The sequence below is a fragment of the Pogona vitticeps genome, chromosome 1 (genome assembly GCF_051106095.1).
Source record: "Pogona vitticeps strain Pit_001003342236 chromosome 1, PviZW2.1, whole genome shotgun sequence".
NCBI classification, from domain to species: Eukaryota; Metazoa; Chordata; class Lepidosauria; order Squamata; family Agamidae; genus Pogona; species Pogona vitticeps.
Window position 1 is genome coordinate 95,349,120 of NC_135783.1, and position 20,398 is coordinate 95,369,517.

At 43.5% G+C, this 20,398-nt stretch overlaps 1 protein-coding gene and 1 long non-coding RNA gene across 6 annotated transcripts in view; one reads left to right on the forward strand and one right to left on the reverse strand.

The window, feature by feature from the left end:
- Window positions 1-3,089: 3,089 nt before the first annotated feature.
- LOC140706689 (uncharacterized) lies at window positions 3,090-12,915 on the reverse strand. The gene is made up of 2 exons (XR_012086500.2): window positions 4,077-12,915; window positions 3,090-3,202 (listed from the first exon to the last, which is right to left on the reverse strand). It is a non-coding gene; the product is annotated as an uncharacterized LOC140706689 (long non-coding RNA).
- Window positions 12,916-13,242: 327 nt separating this feature from the next.
- Window positions 13,243-20,398, forward strand: part of METTL24 (methyltransferase like 24) — a 161,162-nt gene continuing 154,006 nt past the window's right edge. For 3 of the 5 annotated variants that reach the window (XR_002301233.3, XR_012086497.2, XM_078385103.1), the window contains exon 1: window positions 13,243-13,887. Coding sequence is in view for 3 of the 5 variants with exons in the window: in XM_078385103.1 (XP_078241229.1) it covers window positions 13,567-13,887 (321 nt within the window). In the remaining 2 variants the exon portion in view is untranslated. The remainder of the gene's footprint in view (window positions 13,888-20,398) is intronic. The other 2 variants (XM_072997921.2, XM_020801333.3) reach the window with 2 other exon arrangements.

A 20,398-nucleotide genomic window follows, 5' to 3' on the forward strand; every position in this document is an offset into this window, starting at 1 on the left:
TGTTTGATTTGTGTCATATTCTTCACATTGTATTCGTCAATTCCAGAAGCCGTGACGAATATTAAACTTTTTTTATTTGTCCTTTCATTGGCCCTGGGCCCCAAGAGCAAGCCAGGGTGCTGGAACGGCTATTCCAGCAAAATGTTTTATTGTTTTATCTTACATTGGAAGCTGCCTAAAGTGGACGAGTAGTCCAGATAGGCGGGGTATAAATAAAATAAATAAAATCCAATTTTCTAGGTTCTTGGCTAAGAGGGTTTGTGGTACTTAAAACCAGGTCTTGATCAGCTACCGGTAGCTTTGGTATTTTTGTGGGTGTGGTGGCAGTTTTACCTTGTAGGGTTGATGTGAAGGTCTTAAGTGCTTATCTTTTGGATTTTTTGGAACTCCCTGAAAGCATTGCTCAGTCAGGTTAGATTAGAGTGTCAGGCAGGTTCTCTAGACATCACCACAATTGACTTTCCTGGGCTGACCTACTCTAGGATCAACAGGTTAGTGTGGCAGAGGGATTAGAGAGGGACTCCCTGAATGCAGCATACCCTCACAGAGGGTGTCTCAAAAATCAAAAAAGCTACATGATTCCAAAAAGTTTTGAAACTCATTATGTACAATGACATCTCAAAAATATAATATTTGGAAAGCCTTCAGAAAGTCCCGAGATCTGAGAACTGCAGAGCTGGAAGGGATCATCAAGTCCAGTCCCTGACAAGGAGGAACAATTGCCAACACAGATACTCTTGACACCTGCAATGACCATACAAATAAAATAAAATACAATCCTTTGGGAAATAAAGAACAAAACTGGTACAATCACTATTAATGGAGAGACCCAACTCTATTGAAGGACTTCTCTGAGAGAAAATCAGTAACATGGTCCCCCCCAGTTTCTCTGGGGGGATGGAGAACTTCAAAAGGCTGTTTGTGCATAGTTGTGATATACATACAATGGACAAAATCATGTTTGTGGAACTTTGTGTGATGTAATCTGGATTAAGCACTGGAAACCTTTAAAGTAATTGAAAGCTTCTCAAAAGCTTCCTCCTTTTAGATTCCAGGGCTACCTAGGACTCCCTTTTGCCCCAGGGAAGCTGTTGGAACCAAGAGACATGGGGAGAGGAGGTTTTAATAAGAAAAAAAAATGCTGCTGGATCCCCACCAGTGGTCCCCATTCAGGTGGCAGCAATCCAACAATGATTTTTTTAATATTAAGACTGCTGTTTCCCCACCCCCATGATGTCCCAAGGCTCCTAAAGGCTTCTGTAGAGCAAAAGGAACCTCTAATGTAAAAGAAGAGGGATAGGAAGCTTTTAATTACTTTAAATGAAATGTTTCCAGTGCTTGATCTGGATTATGCTGGCATAAATTTATGCAACAGGATTCGGTCCACCAAATTATTCTACAAAGGTGATTTGCAACATCTGCTGAGGCAAATGCTAATCTAGCAACATCCACAGCATTCCTGGAAATTCTGCCAACAGTTTACTTCAAGGCACTCCTGCCTTTGGCTATGGGTAGTTAATTTTGTGATGTCACCAACCCAGTAGAAGCACACACCAGGGCAAGCGGAGATAGATCATAGGCCTTTTCGCTGCACATGTTGCAATTCTGGTGCAGGCAGTTGTATTCACATGAAGAAACCAGGGGTTCTCCTGTTGAGTCAACAATGCTTCCAGGTGATGAAATGTTGTAATACTGCACAAATATTTTTTGTGAGAAACTAGCTTCCTGTAAGGGAGAAAGGGAATTTGCAGTTCTCCACTAGCTAAGTGGAAGAGGCATTGTAAACAAATCCGGCTTCCTGTAGTTGGAGCCTATGCTTACGTGTCCTGCACTCTGGGATGATCAAGAATAGATCATGCCTCTCCTCTGCATGACTGATTTTCAAGTATTTGAAAAGTTCTATCACATCTCCCCTCTATCCCCTTTTCTCAAGGCTAAACATGTTCAGCTTCTTCAGTATTTCCTCATAGGGCTTCATTTCCAGTTCCCTGATCATCCTCAAGAGAGTAGAAACCATCATCCTGGACATGACTCCGACATAACTCTTCAAAATGTTGAAAGAGAGAAAACGCCTTGCATTGTGGGAGAAGAGTGAGCAGAGTGAAAGTCTGAAATAGCCCCAGAATAGACCTGCAAGGGAAAAATGGGGTGGGAGAGAAAAGAAACAGAAGAGAAAGGGGAATTGTTGGGCATTCTAGAAGAGGGAAAAAAGAATAATGACAGCTGAGTGGAGAGGAAGACTGGGTCACTGGATGGGTCCACGGGTGGATCGCCAGTGTTTAACCCTCCTGCTTTGCAGATTCTTTACCAGCAGAATTCACTATGCCAGAATGATAGTTACTGTATGTTACATTTGCTGCATTCATAGACACCTGAACCACTAGGTGCTCAGAGGCATCCACTTTCCTCAGGCAGCAGATTTTGCAGTACCAGTGTATTTTTGCCATCTATCCATGGCGTGGATCCACATCAATTTTAATGTACAATCATCTCCAAATTATTGTCCATCTCCATTTCCTCAGTTATGGCACTAGCGTGAGAGTTTGGACTGTAAACTTCTTTGAAGTGGCATATTTTCTCCCCACTTGTACTCTTCAGGGAGCTGTCCATGGAATGCTCATGGTGTTGATGATGAAGATGAGGCTTGCCAGGTCTCACAGAATGAGCTGCAGTGCCAGGAAGTGGCTGTGCTTCCCTGAATCTCCAGGCCAGGCAGACAAATGTCAGGAGCAGTGGTGGAAGGGAAGGAACGAGTCTCGTTTATTGTTACGGGGTGGTCATAGTTTTTGGGTACACAACTCCAACCCTCTCTGAATGGCACCAGGGCTCACTGGCTTCCTGCATGTGTTGGACGCATAATATATTTAGGAAGTTGTATAGGGGACCAACAGTGCCTCTCCCACTCCTTCACACCTGCAGACACATTATGTTCCCACTGTTGAAGAGGCTCCTGCCTCTTGTGACATCACAAGGCATCACCATGACCTCACAGAGATCCATCCCATGGCATTGGGCCCCAGATATAATGAGGGGATGGGGAAGATGCTCCCATGAATGCCCCTGACAAACAAGACAATACTTCAAAACCATTCCAGAAAAATACTTTTATTGGCTTTTGAAAAGAGGATAAATGAGTCAGATCCAGCAGGACGCCTGCCTTCTGGTCCCTCGCATCCCCCTGGAGAAGAGGAAGCTTTTGGCCCTGCAAGAGAAAGAGATTGAAAAACAACTAAGGGGCAAGCTCATCCACTGCCATCAACCAGCTTCAACCCAGGCATATCCACCGACCAATGTTCTGGCAACTTCATCCTGAAGTTCCACCTGCCAACATCCACTGGCTTCCACCAGGAATATTCCTCCGTTCATCTCTTCCACTCCACTTCTGAAGCCAGCCTCCGCATGCTTGGGTCACACACACACACACACACCCGGCGACAAACCCAAGAACGCCAGCCAGCCCATTCACACATAGATTTTCACACACACACACATACCAGCCAGCCCCCCTGACACACACACACACACACATATTCACTCCCCCTCTGACACACGCCCGGGCTTCCATCCACCGGTAACTAGCAAGCTTCTGCCAGCTGGTTTCAGGAGGCTAACGTCCCCCGGCTTCATCCACCAACCTCTGCCGGCCTCCGCCTTGCAGCCTCAGCCTACTTCCGTAGGGAAATTCCACCAGCTTCTGTCTGCCAACATCCACCGACTTCCCCCCAGTCCATTACCAACATCAACCAACTTCAAGCACAGATCTCCGCCAGCCTTGAGTTGTTAACTCACAAGTTCAGAACTTGCCTTGGGCAGCCACCACTGACACTCTCTCTGCCTCTCCTGCCCTGCCCAGCAAGCCCCTTTTATCTGCCAGCAGAGAGGTGGGGCCCTTGTGAGGTCAGAAAGACCCAGGTGAGTGGGGTTGGGTTCCCAAGGCAGCAGCAGCAGCACCCTTGGGATTGGCCGAGTCCTGAAGATGATGTCAACAGTCCTTCTTATGTCATTCACCCACAGAAGCTTGCATTTTATACAATTTTTAAATATATATTTTTATTAGTGGCCTATAAATGTATCACCTGTCACCAATCCCTCTGATTGTTAAATCTCCCCATGTTGACCTTCTGGCAGGATTCTAGGCTGGTGCTCCAAAAAGTTATCTTCCAGCATCTGTACGAAAAAAAACTTTCCTAGGCTCTGAGCTAGGGGGAAAAATGAAAGTAATAATTGAATAAGAATGGGCACAGTAACACAATGCAGCCTTTGACCCTTTGGGTGGTCTCTCTCTCTCTCTCTCCCTCTTTCTGGACATTTTTTCTTGTCCTTGCCATGAAAAAGACAGCATAAGAAGTCAATTAAAAAAAGACCTAAGTGTTTGAAACACATACCAGTATTTTAACACCATCCCTGCACTATCAAATATGCAGCTGTGTTTCAAAGATGCTCCCAGCCTTTGGAACTCCCTCCCACTGGAAGCCAGACTTGCCCCATCTTTGCTGTCCTTTCATAAGCAGGCAAAGACCTTCTTCTTCAGGCAAGCTTTCCCTTATTGACTTGCTGCCTGGGTTGGGATTTTGAATGGACTGTTGTGACTTATTGCTTTGAACGTGTTTTTGGTGTTGATTTTGTTTACTGTTTTTAGTGGGGTATTTGTTCCTGCAAACTCCTTTTTCCAGCAGCTTTTTAAGAGGGGCTGTCAGGGACTGAACCGTAAATGGATGGTCCACTGCAGTGTGCAAATGCTGGATTTTCTGCCAGCCTCTGAATTGAGTTGCTCCTTTCACATTCTCTATTGCTGATGCCATCATTGGCCTTAGGTGGCATTAGGTTATGGATTCCAGGAAATAAATTTAACTATTATTGGTGCTTACATACCGGTGTTTGCGTAAGATCTGAATAACTTGCCCTGGCTAATTGAAAGGTGTCAAGGAGTGTCTGGGTCACATGCCTGGTCATGTGCCTGATTTGTTCAACCAGAATGTACCCCAGCACTTCATCAATCAGCTGCAGGCAGCCATGGCAAGTTACTCAAATCTTATGCAAGTGTCAATAGGATTTCAATTTAAAAAGTCTTTAAATAGAAAGTACTTCCTTTCTGTCTCCCTTTCAGCATTGAACACATTACTGCAAAAGTACTGCAGACAGTTGGGTAGACATCGGTTTTTCTCAGGCTGGGCATACAGTAGGATCCCAGTATCTGATGGATCAATATCCATGTTTTCCCTTATCTGTGGTCTGAAATTTTGAAAACGACTCAAAGGAAAAAAAAAACCTAGAAATAAGTATTTTCACAATGTATTTACCTGAACTGGCCACTACAGGGAGCCAGAGACCATGCTATGTATTGTAGTGGTGGTTCAGTTGAGGGCTTAACTGAGACCAAGCTGTAAGTGTTGAAGGGAATCAGCCAGGGAGTGCATCTGAAAGCAATTACTAATCTACAGAAGTAAAATCAATAGAAATTGCAGATACACAACAGTGCCATTCCTTTTTTTAAAAACCTGTCTGGTTCTAGAAACTATGACAATGCAATCAGCACTCCTGCTTTGCAGATTCTTTACCAGCAGAGTTCACTATGCCACAATGATAGTTACATGACATTTGCTATGAACTTTTGGAAAACTGGATGCCTCCAAGGCTCACATCTTTGTCACTATACAGTAGGACCCTCTATCCATAGGCAGAGGTCTCCAACCCCCGGTCTGCAGCCCGGTGCTGGTCCGTGGCCTGAGCCGAACCGGGCCGCGGAGAGACTTCCCGCCCCCTCACACATGCACTCGCTCCTGCACAGCTGATTTGCACATGCTGCCCGTGAGCACTGCACCACTGTTTGCGCATGCGCACAACGGTGTGCACCCCGTGTGAGCACCACACTGTTTTGTGCATGCGCACGAGTGAGCATGCATGAGCGCCACACCACCGTTTGTGTGCACACACACGCTCATTTGCACTCACTTGTTCGCACATGCCCATGAGCTTGGGGGGTGCCCCTCCTTCCCCAGCTGGTCTGTGGGGTGAAAAAGGTTGGGGACCCCTAATTTAGAGGGTTTTTTATTTAATATTTTTAGGTAGCAGATAAGTGAAACTGAGTACTGATCCTGCGGATTCCACAGTCTTACTATAGTGCTGAACTGATATACGGTATTGTTAATTCAAATGCTTACCTTGGCAGTTTAGCACAATTTCACTTACTAAACACTAAAGAAAAAAGAAAAAAAGGGGGGGGGAAGGAAAAAAACATTGGTGATAATGGCAGAGATGGATGAGGGAGAAAGGTGTGTTTGTGTGACATGGAAACATTTGAAATGTACCTTCTTTGGATAATTACAAATTTATTTGTGAACTGCGACAGCGATTTAAATGAGAGATAGAGAACTTTGCATTAGCTTGAGACAAACTTCAGTGTGGTCACACCCTAATGGTGTTATTCTTTATGTAATATGGATGACAAAAACACAGTTATAAAAGCCAAAAGCATATCAACATACACAGTGAAAGCAAAAACCTCTATTGTATAAAATTCCTTTTTTGTTTTAGAGGATTTTCTCCATCCCTTTCAAGTCATGCTAAGCCCTTTTCATACTAAATTTGGATTGCAGTCCTCAAACCACTTACTCCATAATAGTTGCATGGAAATCACATTGAGGTCAGAGGGATTACTCTGCTGTCAATTGGATTCAGTAAAGGGATTAGGAATTTCAGCCTGTACTAGGAGCAGATGTCCTGGTCTCTTTTGGGTGGGAGGGGGAACACTGCATGTGATTCTGCAGTTGTGGGACTGTGTGTGTTCTTCCTGACAAGTATTCAGTGGATTTCGGTTGAGATTTCAGAATCTGAACCTCAAACTCACTGAGTGGTGTTACCCTAGTTCTTGTTGACTATAGAACTGCATCTGCATAATATAAATCATGACTGCTTTGAGTAAGCTTTCCCCAAGGTGTTACCTTTCAGATTGCTGTATTACAACTTCCATCTTCCTCAGCCAACCAATTGCCACAAGTTTTTTTTAAAGGCTCATATTTACATTACAGCTGCTAAATGGAAATGGTTTTAAATGCATCTATGGGACAATGGTATCTGTGGGAAATTATGCAACAGGGCAACATTCCATTCAATCTTTGCACACTGCAGTGAGCCATTCCTTTGAAAGGTTCAGGCTTTTGAAAAATGCTAGAAATTATTAGTAATATTAATGAGAGTTAGATGCAAAAAACAAACAAACAAACAAATAATTACTTTAAAAGTTCACTCTGGCAGTGTCAACTGGGCATTACTATATCCATTTTATACTGCAGAGGCTAACTGCTAGCCTATTATAGTAATAGCCTTTGATATTTAGCCTCAGGGAGTGAAAGATGCTTCTGAAGTCAGTCTTGTCAATATTTAATCATTAGATGTGCTGTACATGGAAATAAGTTAGTTGGCCTGAGAGTTTGTGTTCAGAATTAAAATCATTTAAACTGGAATTGCAGGGAAGCTGTGGGTGTTGGTGTTACTGCTTTAAACAATGCAATACTAAGCCTTCAAGGTCATTTTCAAAGCAAGTCAGATAAAATATAATTAAATATATCACTGTAGCGGAACCCAAAAGATGACGTCATTCCTGCATGTCAATCAGAGGAAAGAGCAGGAGGGGCGAAGTCAGAATGACAGTTGGACAGCTGGAAGAGACAGGGAGTTGGAATCAGATAGGGAGAAAGAGAAGTAGGGACAAGAAGATGTGAAGAGGGTGCTAGGGTTTAGGAATAGCTAAAAAGGGGTTAAGAAAGGAAATTGAAAGAGTAAAACATAGTGGACAAGTAGGAATGAACACATAAGCCTAACATGAGAAACACCAGTGTTTGAATACATGATCTAATATATGCACACCTGAAATAGTTATATATTTGATTCTCCTTATGATTTTTTTCATTAATAAAAGAATATTTTATCAATCCTCTGATTCCTAAGTTATATGAGCAGCTCCTGTATGTGGGAATTGTATTGGTATTAGGAGAAATATCTGGTGGCAGCGAAAAGAAGGAAAAAGGTGTGTTTACCTTTGTGGAGCCCAAATGAAATAAAAGGGCAACAAGGGGGATCGCCACAAACACCTTCAGTAATTTTTTTAAAAAAGGACAGGAGAGGGCTGATTGCCCCATCAATGCAAAATTGAAGAGCAGTGTAGCCTGCTATAACAGTTCAAATAAAAAGAAATGGATTTATACAGTGTCACATTCCAGGAGGTTACAACAGCAGAGTCCAATAAGCCAGTCCTATGTCAGAAATTCAGAGAATGCAGAACTTTTATCCAAATACCAAAGCCAAAACACACAATGTAGTCCAGGGTCAGAGTCCAAAGCCAAGGGTCCAGAGAACAAAGTTTAAGGTTGTCAGGAGCGTGGATGCAAGCCAGAGGTTTGACTTGTTGCTTCCACGGACTTCCAGCTGTCCGAGAGCTGCTTATACAGTAAAACAGTCCTTGAACTGCTGGAAGCCTTTTCATCCTGTCAGAACCCAGGGCTAGTTGATCTGATGTTTCTGCGGGCAGCCTTCAAGTGATCCTCTGACCTTTTCGTCATAAGTCTTCCCCTCAGCCTGGCCCTCAGCCTCTCTACTGGGGGAGAAGAATCTGGAACGATTCAGCTGTTTGTATTTCTAATCGCTTAGCATTCTCCTCAGCTACAGTTAACCCTTCAGGTTCCGGATCTTAGGCTGCACTCATGACATAAAGTTAAAAACAGTGTAAAGGCTCCCGCCCATAGTGTCATGAGTTCAGCTGAAGAAGATCTGGAATCTGAGGGGCTAATTACAGCTGAGGAAACTTCTGGGCAAAAAACTCATTGTAAAGTGGATTTGTCATGGAGTGGGGTAATCGTCAAGCGGGGCACCACTCTAGTCTAACCTACAGGAGCATGGAGGCCAGGCTATTCCCATCCAGACAGGGTTGCAGCTTGGCTATCAGAAGAAACCTCCAGTTAACAGAGAAGGAAATCCTACTCTGAATACTTGTACCTCAGGAACTATGGTGGCAGGAGAGGGGGGGAAACAATAAAATGGGCAAAGAACAGCCATGGTAGGAAACAGGAGGGTGGGGCAAATACTCCTTTGTTTAATTTGGAGCCTTCTAGCAGGGCTTTTCATATTCTTAGGACTACGAACTGCATTCTGCCTTGATCCTCTGATCAGTTTGTGACAGATTTGGTGATTCTTATCTTCCTGTGGTGCCATCTCAGCTGAATGCCAGACCAAAGTTTTTCTTATACCACTTGAAACTCATACTAAAGCAAGATGTGATAATAGGAAACTCTGAAATGAAAAGTCCTATCATTCTATTCTTAGCCAGCTGGAGCTCAACTAATTTTAATGATGCATGCAACAATTCTTTAGTCCTACATCATCGCTAAAACCTTTTACAGTATTTTCAAAAATGAGATCAGAACAATAGACTGGTTTGTCCAACCTAAAATATCAGGCTGGTATATGATAGAAGATGAAGAATAAGGGCATTTTATCCATCTCTCTTTTCATTCATCCGTAGTATTATGTGCTAATGGAAAGTATTGGTGGAGAAGGTCAAATGTACTCTCCAGCTCACCAGTGGTGGAAACAATTTTTGTTCTTGCAAGATCATGTAATCAATAGAAGCCTATGATCTTCCAGCGTGTGTGGAGGACAAGAGGCATACAAGAAGAACGAAGACAAAATGAGGGTGTTCTGAAAGTGGATCAAGGGAACCTATCAACCTGTTGGATCAAATCCCTTGACACTGTACATTCCTGGAATGCATGAAATAATATGCCGCCATAAATGATATACAGTGGTGCCTCACTTAGTGGCATTAATCTGTGCAGGAAAAAACGTTGCTAAGCAATTTCATCGCTAAACGGAATTAAAAAGCCCATAAAAACGCAATAAAATGCCATTAATGCGTTCCTATGGGCTTCAAAACTAACCTTAAAGCAAAGATCCTCCATGGGGTGGACATTTTCGGTGCCTCTAAAGTGAGGACACACAGCGGGCGGCCATTTTGTTTACCCGGTGGCCATTTTGAAACCGCTGATCAGCTGGCCGAAAATGGGGGCTTTGCGATGATCGCTTCCCTGCAATCATCGCAAAGTGAATTTTTCCCATAGGGACCATCGCTAAGCGATCACTTTTGCGATCGCTTAAACTCCGTCGCTAAGCGATTTCGTCGCTCAACAGAGCGATCGCTAAGCGAGGCACCACTGTATTCTGCTTATGGTATAAGATACTGCCCAGGTAGACTATGACATGCAATATAATGATTTATAAGCATATGGGAGAATGTGTGCATTGACGAATTAACAAATAAGTCACTCATTTAACCAAGTCACACAGATAAAAGCATCATCTGCCACTGTAATATTCAAATGGCAGCCTACTTTGGTGCATGGGATACAACTACTCAAGCATTCAAGGTCCAATGCTTGAAAAAAGTTGGTTTCTTCTAGAAATCCAGTTACTCCAAGCAGAGAGTATATACTACTGCAGAGACGTCAGAAGCTAAGACTGTATGATAACTTTACAAGTGCCTCAACCATTCTGGGCAATTCATTATTCCAAAGGTCACCAATTACAGAAAGCCTTCCCTAACATCAAGATGAATGGAAAATGCTACAAATACACATCTAGATTTTCCAAATAGATGTTTTAGAAAAACAGAAATCACAGCGAACCCATATTCTAGCCATTTTTCATTGGGTACTTCATTGCAACAGGACCTCTTGAGATTCTGGATTTTATATAAGATGAATATGCACAATCCAGTTATATTCATACTTATTTAATTTCACTAAATTAACAGGGTTAACACAAAAATTCCAACCACCACCCACAGCAAAAAAGAGGCATAATCAAAACACTGGTAGACTATGCAAATCGGAACTGTGAAGCTGTTTCTCAGCACTGAACTCAACCATCTGAATTGGACCATACAGGCAAATGGCTACGCCAAAAATAAAATCACAAGAGCCATCAAGCCAAGAAAACAACACCAAACTGAAGAAGAAAAACAGCCACCCACAAATAAAGTATTTCTGCCATACATAAAAGGGGTCATGGACCGCATGGGGAAACTTTTGAAAAAACACAACCTACAAACAGTATTCAAGCCCACCACAAAAATACAACAAATGTTATGGTCAGCAAAGGACAGAAGGGACCCCCTCACCACTGCAGGAGTATACCAGATACCTTGCAGTTGTGGCCAGGTATACATTGGAACCACAAAACAAAGCATCCACACCAGAATCAAAGAACATGACAAACTCTGCAGACTAAAACAATCAGAAAAATCTGCAGTAGCTGAACATGCCCTAAAACAAGTTGGACATGAAATTCTATTTCAAAATACTGAAATACTGGACAACACCAGCAATCATTACATCAGATTGCACAGGGAAACCATTGAAATCCACGAGCACCAGCAGAACTTCAACAAAAAAGAGGAAAGTTTGAAACTCAAGAAAACTTTTCTCCCAGCTCTGAAAAATACAGCGTGCAAAAGGTCAACAAATTCTACCCAGCCACAAGGACCGGGGATCACTACACACAAAAGACCAGGTAATGACACCCATCAATCACAGTGACAGATAATCTCTCCTCCTTATCACAACAATACACGCACAAGACACACTAATCACCCATCCCTTGAATAGGACAAAAGCCTATCTCACAGCCATAAATACTCCATTCCCAAGCAAATTACACCAGAACACACAGTCCTTGATTACACAGGCAGCCATAGCAGTTTGTGCGGTGGGTAATTCTTTGCCATTTTCATCACTTTGATCATGTTTTCCAATTTTTGCAGGGGCTCTCTTCACCCTCTCTGGTTTTACTCTCTGAACTTGTACTTGGCTTTGAACCTAAACATATTACGATGGACTGTTGACTTAATTTTCAGGTTCTTCTGATGTAACTGTCCTGGCGTATGAGACTCCACAGCTCTAATTCCCATATTACTTAGTTCAAAGGTTTTGTAGCACACTTTACAATAACCTTTGCATCTGTCTCCAGCAACTGGTGATAGCCATGGAACAAAGTCAGGATGAAGTTTGAAATTCAGCCACTGCCTATTAAAAACTGTCCTCTTAGAAGCCATCTTCAGAGTGTAGTTTCAGATACAGCCGTACACAGAACCACCTGACTGACACCAAGATGTTAGCAGATTTGTTTTCTGGCAAGCAGGAACTTTCCAAAGCTGAGAAAGTTTCACTTTCTGACTCCAGAAAGTGTAATGAGCAGATCGGCAGCAAGAAAGGAAGTAGAGTTTAAATGCTTGAAGATCATTTCTGCAATCTAGAAAAGCAGACAACCCTCATTTGCAACCTTTATGCATAGGAGAAGTCAGGGAAGAGGGTGAGAGAGCTGGTACTCTGTAAACTCCAGCAGGAACATACAACCACATTTGGAAAATTTACTTTGCATGGTGCAGAGTAGAAAGTGCTAGTTGACTGTGAAATCCAACAGCAGCAAAACTGATTTGCAACTCTGTGCTGGGTTTAGGAGACAAAACGTCCATTCCATACACAAGCATGACCCCAAAACATGCTTATCTTTATATGTAAGTTAAATGCAGTACTAGCAGGTAGGGATGAAAACAGATGTTTGAAGTTTGTACAGTATTTTGCTAAAGGTTTAAACTGGCCTTGCTTTGCAAATGCTACAGGCAGACCTTGGAAATCATGCAGGGACAAGTGCTCAGCAAATACATTAGGCTCGTTGCTGGGGGTGGACCTGGGAAAGGGTTTTATTTCTATTTTGCTACTTCTCTATTCCAGTTGCCACAAGACCTGGTCACACTCTTACAGCAGCAGGTCAAAAATCTGTTGCTTGAATATATTTTAGTCACAGTTTTCTTGACTTAAGACCCATTTCCGACTTTTAGTCCCGCAATGCATAGGTTGAAAAATGTGTATTCGCAGCCAGATGGGACGGCAGCCGCGGGAAGGGCACCGCTCACCCTTCCTTACAGGGCTGGCTGGCAAGCGGGGCCAAAGGTAGCCTCCCCTTTTCTTGGAGAGAGCACAGGGACAACCCACGCTGCTGCCTTGCCCGAGGGGACCCACCAACTCTAGGGGCCCTTTTGTGGTGCCAAGTGGAAAAAACGAAACCACACCAAACCCAGAGGCCGAACTGCCTTGGCTTCTTTGTGGAGAGGTGAATCCCACCACCTGCACCTCCTCTGACCACCTCCACCTGCGGAAAGCCTTCCTGCTCCTGAACTGCGCAGGAGACCGGGGGCCTCTTTGGTGCCCGAGGGTCCAGCTTGTGGCGCCTCCGAGAGGTCCTTCCGCGGTGAGGGGGGCAAGGCGGGGGCAAAGAGCGGAGGTCTGTCCCTTCGCCGCCGTCCCCGCTACCCTTTTTTGACGAGCGCCAACTCGACTCCGGGGCCTCCCTGAGCTCCCGTCCCGACATGTGTCCTTCAGCGGGACACGTGCCCCGGCGGCAGGGCGGAGACCGCGGGGGCCGCCGCCGCCGCCGCCCCCTCGCCCGGGTCCCTCCAGTTCCCGCGGCCACCTCGCCTCCTCCGGCGCCGCCGGCAGCAGCAGCAGCAGCAGCAGGATGAGCCCCGGAGGGTGGTGCGCGGGCAAGGAGAAGCGGCTGGGGAGAGGCGTCGCTTTCCGACTCTGCCTCTCGGCCACCCTCCTCCTCCTCCTAGGGCTCCACCTGGCGCTCCGGTGCTCTTGGGACGTCGGCGACGCCAAGCCCGCGATTGCGCGCCCGCCCCGGTTCCCGCCCGACGGTCGTCCTCGAGCCGACGGAGCCCACGAGGCGCCCAGCAGGCGGCAAGTGACCTACGTGAGAAGCGGCCGGCGGACGGGCGACGGCGCCGAGCCCACCTGTTGTCTCCAGGGGGCGCCCCCACGCCGCGCCGGCAGGAAGGTAAAGCAACGCGGGGGAGGCATCCTCACCTGGCTTGGAGGGAGGTGGGCAGATCCATTGCTGGTCGGTGGCTATCGGGATTGGACGAGTCTGGGCCACGTGAGACGGTCAGCAGGGAAAAAGAGGGCTTCTGAGCATGCCATGATTGGACTTCTGGAACAACAACTGTCCAGTCAGCAGTTGGAAGTTCTGGGAGCGTCTTGGTTTTTCTTTCCAGTTCTGCTAGGCAAAGAGAAGGAAGAAGCGGGGGGGATAAGTGTTTCCCTTATTTTTCTCTATTTATTTTACCCTCTTTCTGGTTTGTAATTGTTTTTTGAAGTTTTATGTACTTTTTCTGTTATTTTATTATATGTTTTTGTTATACTGGAAGCCGCCTACTGGGGTCGTATAGACCAGATGGGCGGGATATAAATCAAATAAATAAATCAAATAAATAAATAAATTAAAATAAGGGACATAATCCGATTGCGTGGAGATGGTACCAGTTCTGTCCTGCCTCTGAGAGGATGCATTTTATTTAAAAAGGTGGTATCTGTCAGTTTTGTCTGCTAAATTGGTGGGCAGTTTTGTTTGCGTTGAGAGAAAGAGAGAGAGGATCATACTTTCTGGGGGTGATGGGAGTTGTGTTCCAATACCTGTGGCAGGTTAGGGAAAGCTTGGCATAAAGGATGATGGCCAGTATGCGCATGCATGTGTTTTGTTCCAGCCTTAATATTCTATCTTCATTATTGCTGATGTCCACATTTGATATTGCCTACAGAAATAAGGCAAAGGTTTGTTTGTTTGTGAGTTTAGGAAGTGGGTTAGAAAGGCATTGAATGCTGTCAAGGCAGAAAGATCATGAAAGGCAAATTGGGCCTGCAGGGTGAGGGACAGAAGCTGCTGGCCTTGTTTAGGATAATAACAGTTCAGCTGAAACAAAGGAAGATCTGTGTCACTGCGCTCGGGGCAAAGTTCAGGTTTGGTTAAAGAATGCCAGCCTTTGAGGCTGTGTCTGTAAGCATGCAGACCTAAGCAAACTAGCTTGGAAAGAAATCCACTGGAAAGCATTGGGATTTACTTCTGAGTAAACACAACTAGGATCAGTCTGCTCTGGTATTGACTGCTGAATGGAACCCAAATATTCTTTAGGGGAATGATATTGTCATATCTGAATTTTGTACAAGAATGTATTTACTTTTAGCAGTAATTGGTGGCAGGCATTCCCAAATGTGGTACAAAAAAAAAAAAAGCTTATGTGCTATCCTTCATTGCAGATGGCTTGAATTATGACTAAACTTCATTTTGTTTTACAAAAATAATGCTTGGAGAGAGAAAAAATGTGCATGGATGATTACTACTGTATGTGTATTCAAGGCAGGATAAACATATTACAAAGAATATGACACAATTTTGTTTTATGTGCCCCCCCATTTTAATTTTCTCAGTCTGCACTTGTGTTGGCACCTATAGGAATGCTAATGAATGAGTGTTTTTTTTTTTAGGAACATAGAGATGCTGTATTGTATTATACCGAGTCCAGAGACTGAAAAAAAAAGTTACTTCAGGGACGATCCCTCCCAGCATCCATCAGGGATTATGAGAGTTAGTGTCCAAATAACAGACTCTGACATACATAAAGAGTCGGATCTCTGATTTGTCTCACGCAGCGCTGTCAGTACTGGCTGGCCTTAACTTTTCAGAGTTTCAAGCTGGAGTTTATATACCAGCTCTAACTTCAAATGTTGGGGGCTGGATTGGAGAGCTCTTGAATAGAAAATTATTTGGAAAGCTTAGAAACAAGTAAAGTGCTCTGTATTTTTTTGCAGGATGTTATAGCAAGCAAAATTTTCCAGCGCTTAAGTGCAAAGTTTGAATGTCAGAGAAGGAAAACATATTTTTTTTACAGTGCATGCCTGTACCTGTCTACTCATAAGCAAGCTCCACTAAGTTTAATGGGGCTCAGTTCCACTGAAGACGGGTTTCTTTATGACTAGACACGTACAGGGTTGTCCCGTAAGTGTGGGAGCCCTCCTCATCAGTTAAAGCAGATTACTGACATTTCAAAATTATAAGTGTCCTCTTCACAGATATTCTGAAGTAATGCTTATATTAAAATTTAAATAAACCACAAAGAATGGGAGGAAATTCAGTATAATGTATTTTATTTATTTATTTATTTGGTTTCTGTACTGGGCAAAACGACGAATCTGCATGACGAGGTTTTGCAATCTCTATAGCGATTCGCAAAACAGTGATTCCAATGGGCAATTTTCTCTGGACGATGATTTGGTCTGTACTTCGCGGACCATTTTTTTTTTGTAAGACAACAATTTTTTACAGCTGATTGGCGACTTCTCAAAATGGCTTCCTTATGTTTTCGGGACCAATGCTTCGCAGGACAGCCATTTTAACAGCTGATCAGCGCTTCGCAAAATGGCTGCTCTGTGGATGATCTTCGCAGAAAACGATGATTTTTCCCCATTGGAACGCATTAAACGGGTTTCAATGCATTCCAATGGGGAAACGGGTTTCACAAGACGATGATTTCACTAAACAGCGATTTCTGTGGAACGGATTATCATCATGCGGGGCACCACTGTATTCCAAAGTTGGGGAGCAAATTCTGAGAAGGCCCAATTCCTTTTTCCCCCCTCCAGTGGCCTCCCTTGGGGTTAATGCACTCAGTCACTGAGCCTGGGATGTGCGGGTAGGATGGGCAGTCCAAGTTGGAAGTAAGTGTATTCATAGTATTTTATGGATAACTACTCTGCTTTGTTGACCAAGACTTTGTGGTTGTTAAGTTGCAGGTAAAAAAATAGCCTAGGGACCACACATAAAAGATACTAAACCTTTAAAGGTCATTTTCAGGACTACCCCTCTCATACTAGTGGAGCCATTAATCAGGGCTTAATCTCTCTCACTGTAAGTAAATGGAGGGATTGGCGCATGTTTTTTGGTGGGCATAATTAAGAAATTTATTTATTTATTTATTTATTTATTTATTTATTTATTTATTTATTTATTTATTTATTTATTTATTTGGTTTATACCCCACCCATCTGGCCTAAAAGGCTACTCTAGGCGGCTTCCAATGAATATAAACAATAAAATAATACAAAGAGTTACATAAATCATAGTTATAACATGCACAATACAAAAATAGAACAAAAATAAATAAGGTAGAACAAGAGAAAATCAAGTGTTAGCTGGAGGGAAGGCCTGAATATATAGCCATGTTTTTAGTTGACTTTTAAAAGTGCCCAAAGGGGGGCCGCGCGGATCTCAGGAGGGAGATTATTCCAGAGGTGAGGAGCCACCACCGAGAAGGCCCGGTTTCATGTCTTTTCCTTCCGGGTCTCTCTCAGCGTCAGGCTCCTCCGCCTCACCTCATAATAGAATGGCTCCAGATCATTCTGGTTTTCAAACTGCTTTTATGTAAAACTTTTTTCTTAAAAGTATTTTTCCTTCTGTATGGGAAACACATTTTTTTCTTTATAAAGGGAAGGGCTGGCCTTTACCCTTTACAAACCAACCATGTGACAGATATGATAAGCACCAGAGCCGTCAATATTACTCCTCATATTTTCTGCCAAGAGACCAAATGTTTCTGCAGCTTCTGGTTTTTGTAGGGTTTTCTTTTTAAGTATTCCTCTGCTTGGCATTCAAAGCATGTTGCAGCCTTTTGAAGACTGGCGATGAGTGATGATGTGCAGTAATATGCAGAATGAAAACAGGAAGCCCTCTGTATATTCTGAGCTAAAATATAATTCTCAAATGTCACTCAAAATATTACAGTGGGAAGCATCGTATCATTAAGATTTTAAAGAATGCCAAGGGAAAGCAATCTCTCTCTCTCTCTCTTTTTTAAAATTCACACGTGTCTGCCAGTGTTCTTCATGTTTTCTGGAAAATTGGAAGGGTATATAACACTCATCCTCAAAACTTTTTCTAGAGAAAAGTCTGATTTTTTAAAAAAAATGTTTAGTTATTTGTTACATTATTATCGTGCTCCTTCAGAACATCTGTGCTTTCAGGGTAGAAAACAAGAACAGAATGAAAACAACAGTACAGTTATACATAAAACCCAACAAAACATCATATCAGAACAGCAGGCAAAGCATAATAAATAAACTTCCGTAAAGCTTAGAACAAAATTTCCTTGGCCAATGCTGGTGTCATCAGCATAGGTTCCAGGTGAGTTTCCCTGGGGAGAAATGGCAACTAGGGGCATCTTGAAATCTAACAAGTTTGTCTTGGTATATTGTAAGTTTTCATGGGCTGTAGCTCAGTTGTGTATGTTACAATCCAACATTACTGTAAAAGAAAACATTGGGAACTTGCTGTGATAAACATGCTTATACAGTATAGGTTTTCTTATGTTTCAGTAATAGGATTTTCATATATTCTTTAACAATTGAAACATTGTATTCTGTCTTAATTTCCTAAAAAATTAATTTTCGTTAGGAAATAGCTATGTAGCCTTTAAAACATATAAACAAATAAAGTCTTCCCCCCCAGGTCAAGGACACTTAACAATAACACTATTAGAACAATACAATAACAAAGGTATTGCATCATCTTGTAAAGTATGAATTGCCATGATAAAGGAGATGGATCCAAGAAATTGCATCTGACCCAGTGGCTGGATTGGAAGTGTTGAAGAAAAAAGTTTAACCATCAATGTGCATTGCTAGGGCTAGTTTACATACTATCAGAGATACCAGAGATTTCGGAAGTAATTGATTCAGAGTAGTTATTCTGAATCAGAATATTTACTCGAGGAGGGTGTTACATACAGCACTGATGTTACCTGTCTGTCATGGGTTTGGAGGGAAAGTTCCATCCTATGGGGAGTGGAAGGCGGGACATCAGGAGGAGGGGCTGTACTGTATATAAATGTGAAACCTGTGTGGTGTGAGATGAGATGCTGAGAGACACTGGGATGTGACGAAGCAGCAGCTGGGAAGAAGAAGCTGTTGTGGGAGTCTGTGTGTCAGACAGGGTACTTCTGTGTGTCAGAGTACCAACCTGATAGGTTCAGGTGTCTGTTGGTTAGCCAGAACTGATAGGTTCAGGGTCTGTGCTTCAAGTTAAGGGTTCTGGGTGAACCAAACTGTATGCTTGTATGAGTGAGAATAAGCCACGTTACTTTATCCTATTCACCTGATTGTTTTATTTTCCCTGTGTGTATTTAAAATAAACCTTATTCTTTTTATTGTTTGAAAAATCCATCCCTGGTCTGTGTGACTTCTTAAAGGGAATGGTTGGTGGCAGCTTAGTGTAACTGTGTGGCAGATCCCAGTAGGTCTGGGTTTGTCACATTGATTGGTGTCCAGCGTGTGGGATACGACTGGTCCAGTTGTCCAGTGGTCCAGCAAAGCCTTGGCAAGTGTGCCCAGAGCAAGGGGGGTCTAGTCAGGGACAGTCTGAGGCGCGTAGGTAATCTTCTAGGTGTACCTCACGGGGAGGTGCACTAGTGGAAGAACGTGCCAACTGGGGAGACTTAGATTAAGGTGCTCTGAGGCAGCCTAGTTTTGGCGGGAAAAAGCTGAGGCAAAACTGCATAGTAACAGTGATCTAGCTTGCCAGCTGAGAGGCCCAGCAGAGGGGGGTAGGCTCTGACTCGATACTGTTGCAAGTTAGTGCTGAAGAACAGCAGCAATCTCTAGGGAGAGCTGGTTCTGAGGCAAGAAGGAAAAAAGCGGTCGTTTTATTTTGAGGCTTGACTTTTAAAGCAGCCTGTTCTGAGGGGGGATTATGCCCTTGACTCGAAGCCAGATGGCCGAAATGAGTGAAGTGAAAGACCCCCAGATTGACCAAGGTTCTGAGGATGAATTTGGCTCAGTGCAGGGTGACAGCACAGGAGAGCAGAACCCAGAACTTAGAAAATTGCTCATAGCCCAACAGCATGAACTGAGGATGAGGCAATTTGAAATGGAGGAAAGGGAAAGAGAAGAAAGGGAAAGAGAGAAACAGCGGCAATTTGAAATAGAGAGATTGGAAAGAGAAGAAAGATTAGAGAGAGAGAAAATTGCTCTGGAAAAAGAAAGGATGGCGTATGAGTTAAGAAAACTGGAACTGATGAACCAGAACAATAATAACAATAGGGATTCTGAGGGAGGCCAATTGTCTAAAGCTGACCTGAAGAAATTCCCTGTGTACCACAAGGGAGATTGTCCTGAGGTGTTCTTTTCCTTAGTGGAAAGAGCGTTTGTGGACTTCTCAGTGAGGGAAACTGAGAAGATGACCATCATGCGATCTTTAATCAGTGGTAGCCTGGCTGAGGTCTATGCCGAGATGCCTGAGGAACTGATGAAAGATTTTGCAGAGTTTAAAAAACTGGTCTTTGCCAGACATGGGATAAACGCAGATTTTATTTCCCAAATAAGAAAGCCCTTGGGTGAGGGGAAATCTGTAGGTAAACCCAAAGAAACCTACAGCAAGTACTCTCAGGGACCAGGGAAAAGCCAGCAAGGGGGAGGGGCCCATGGTGAAGGGAAGCCCTCAGACATGAAACTAAGACCTCAGA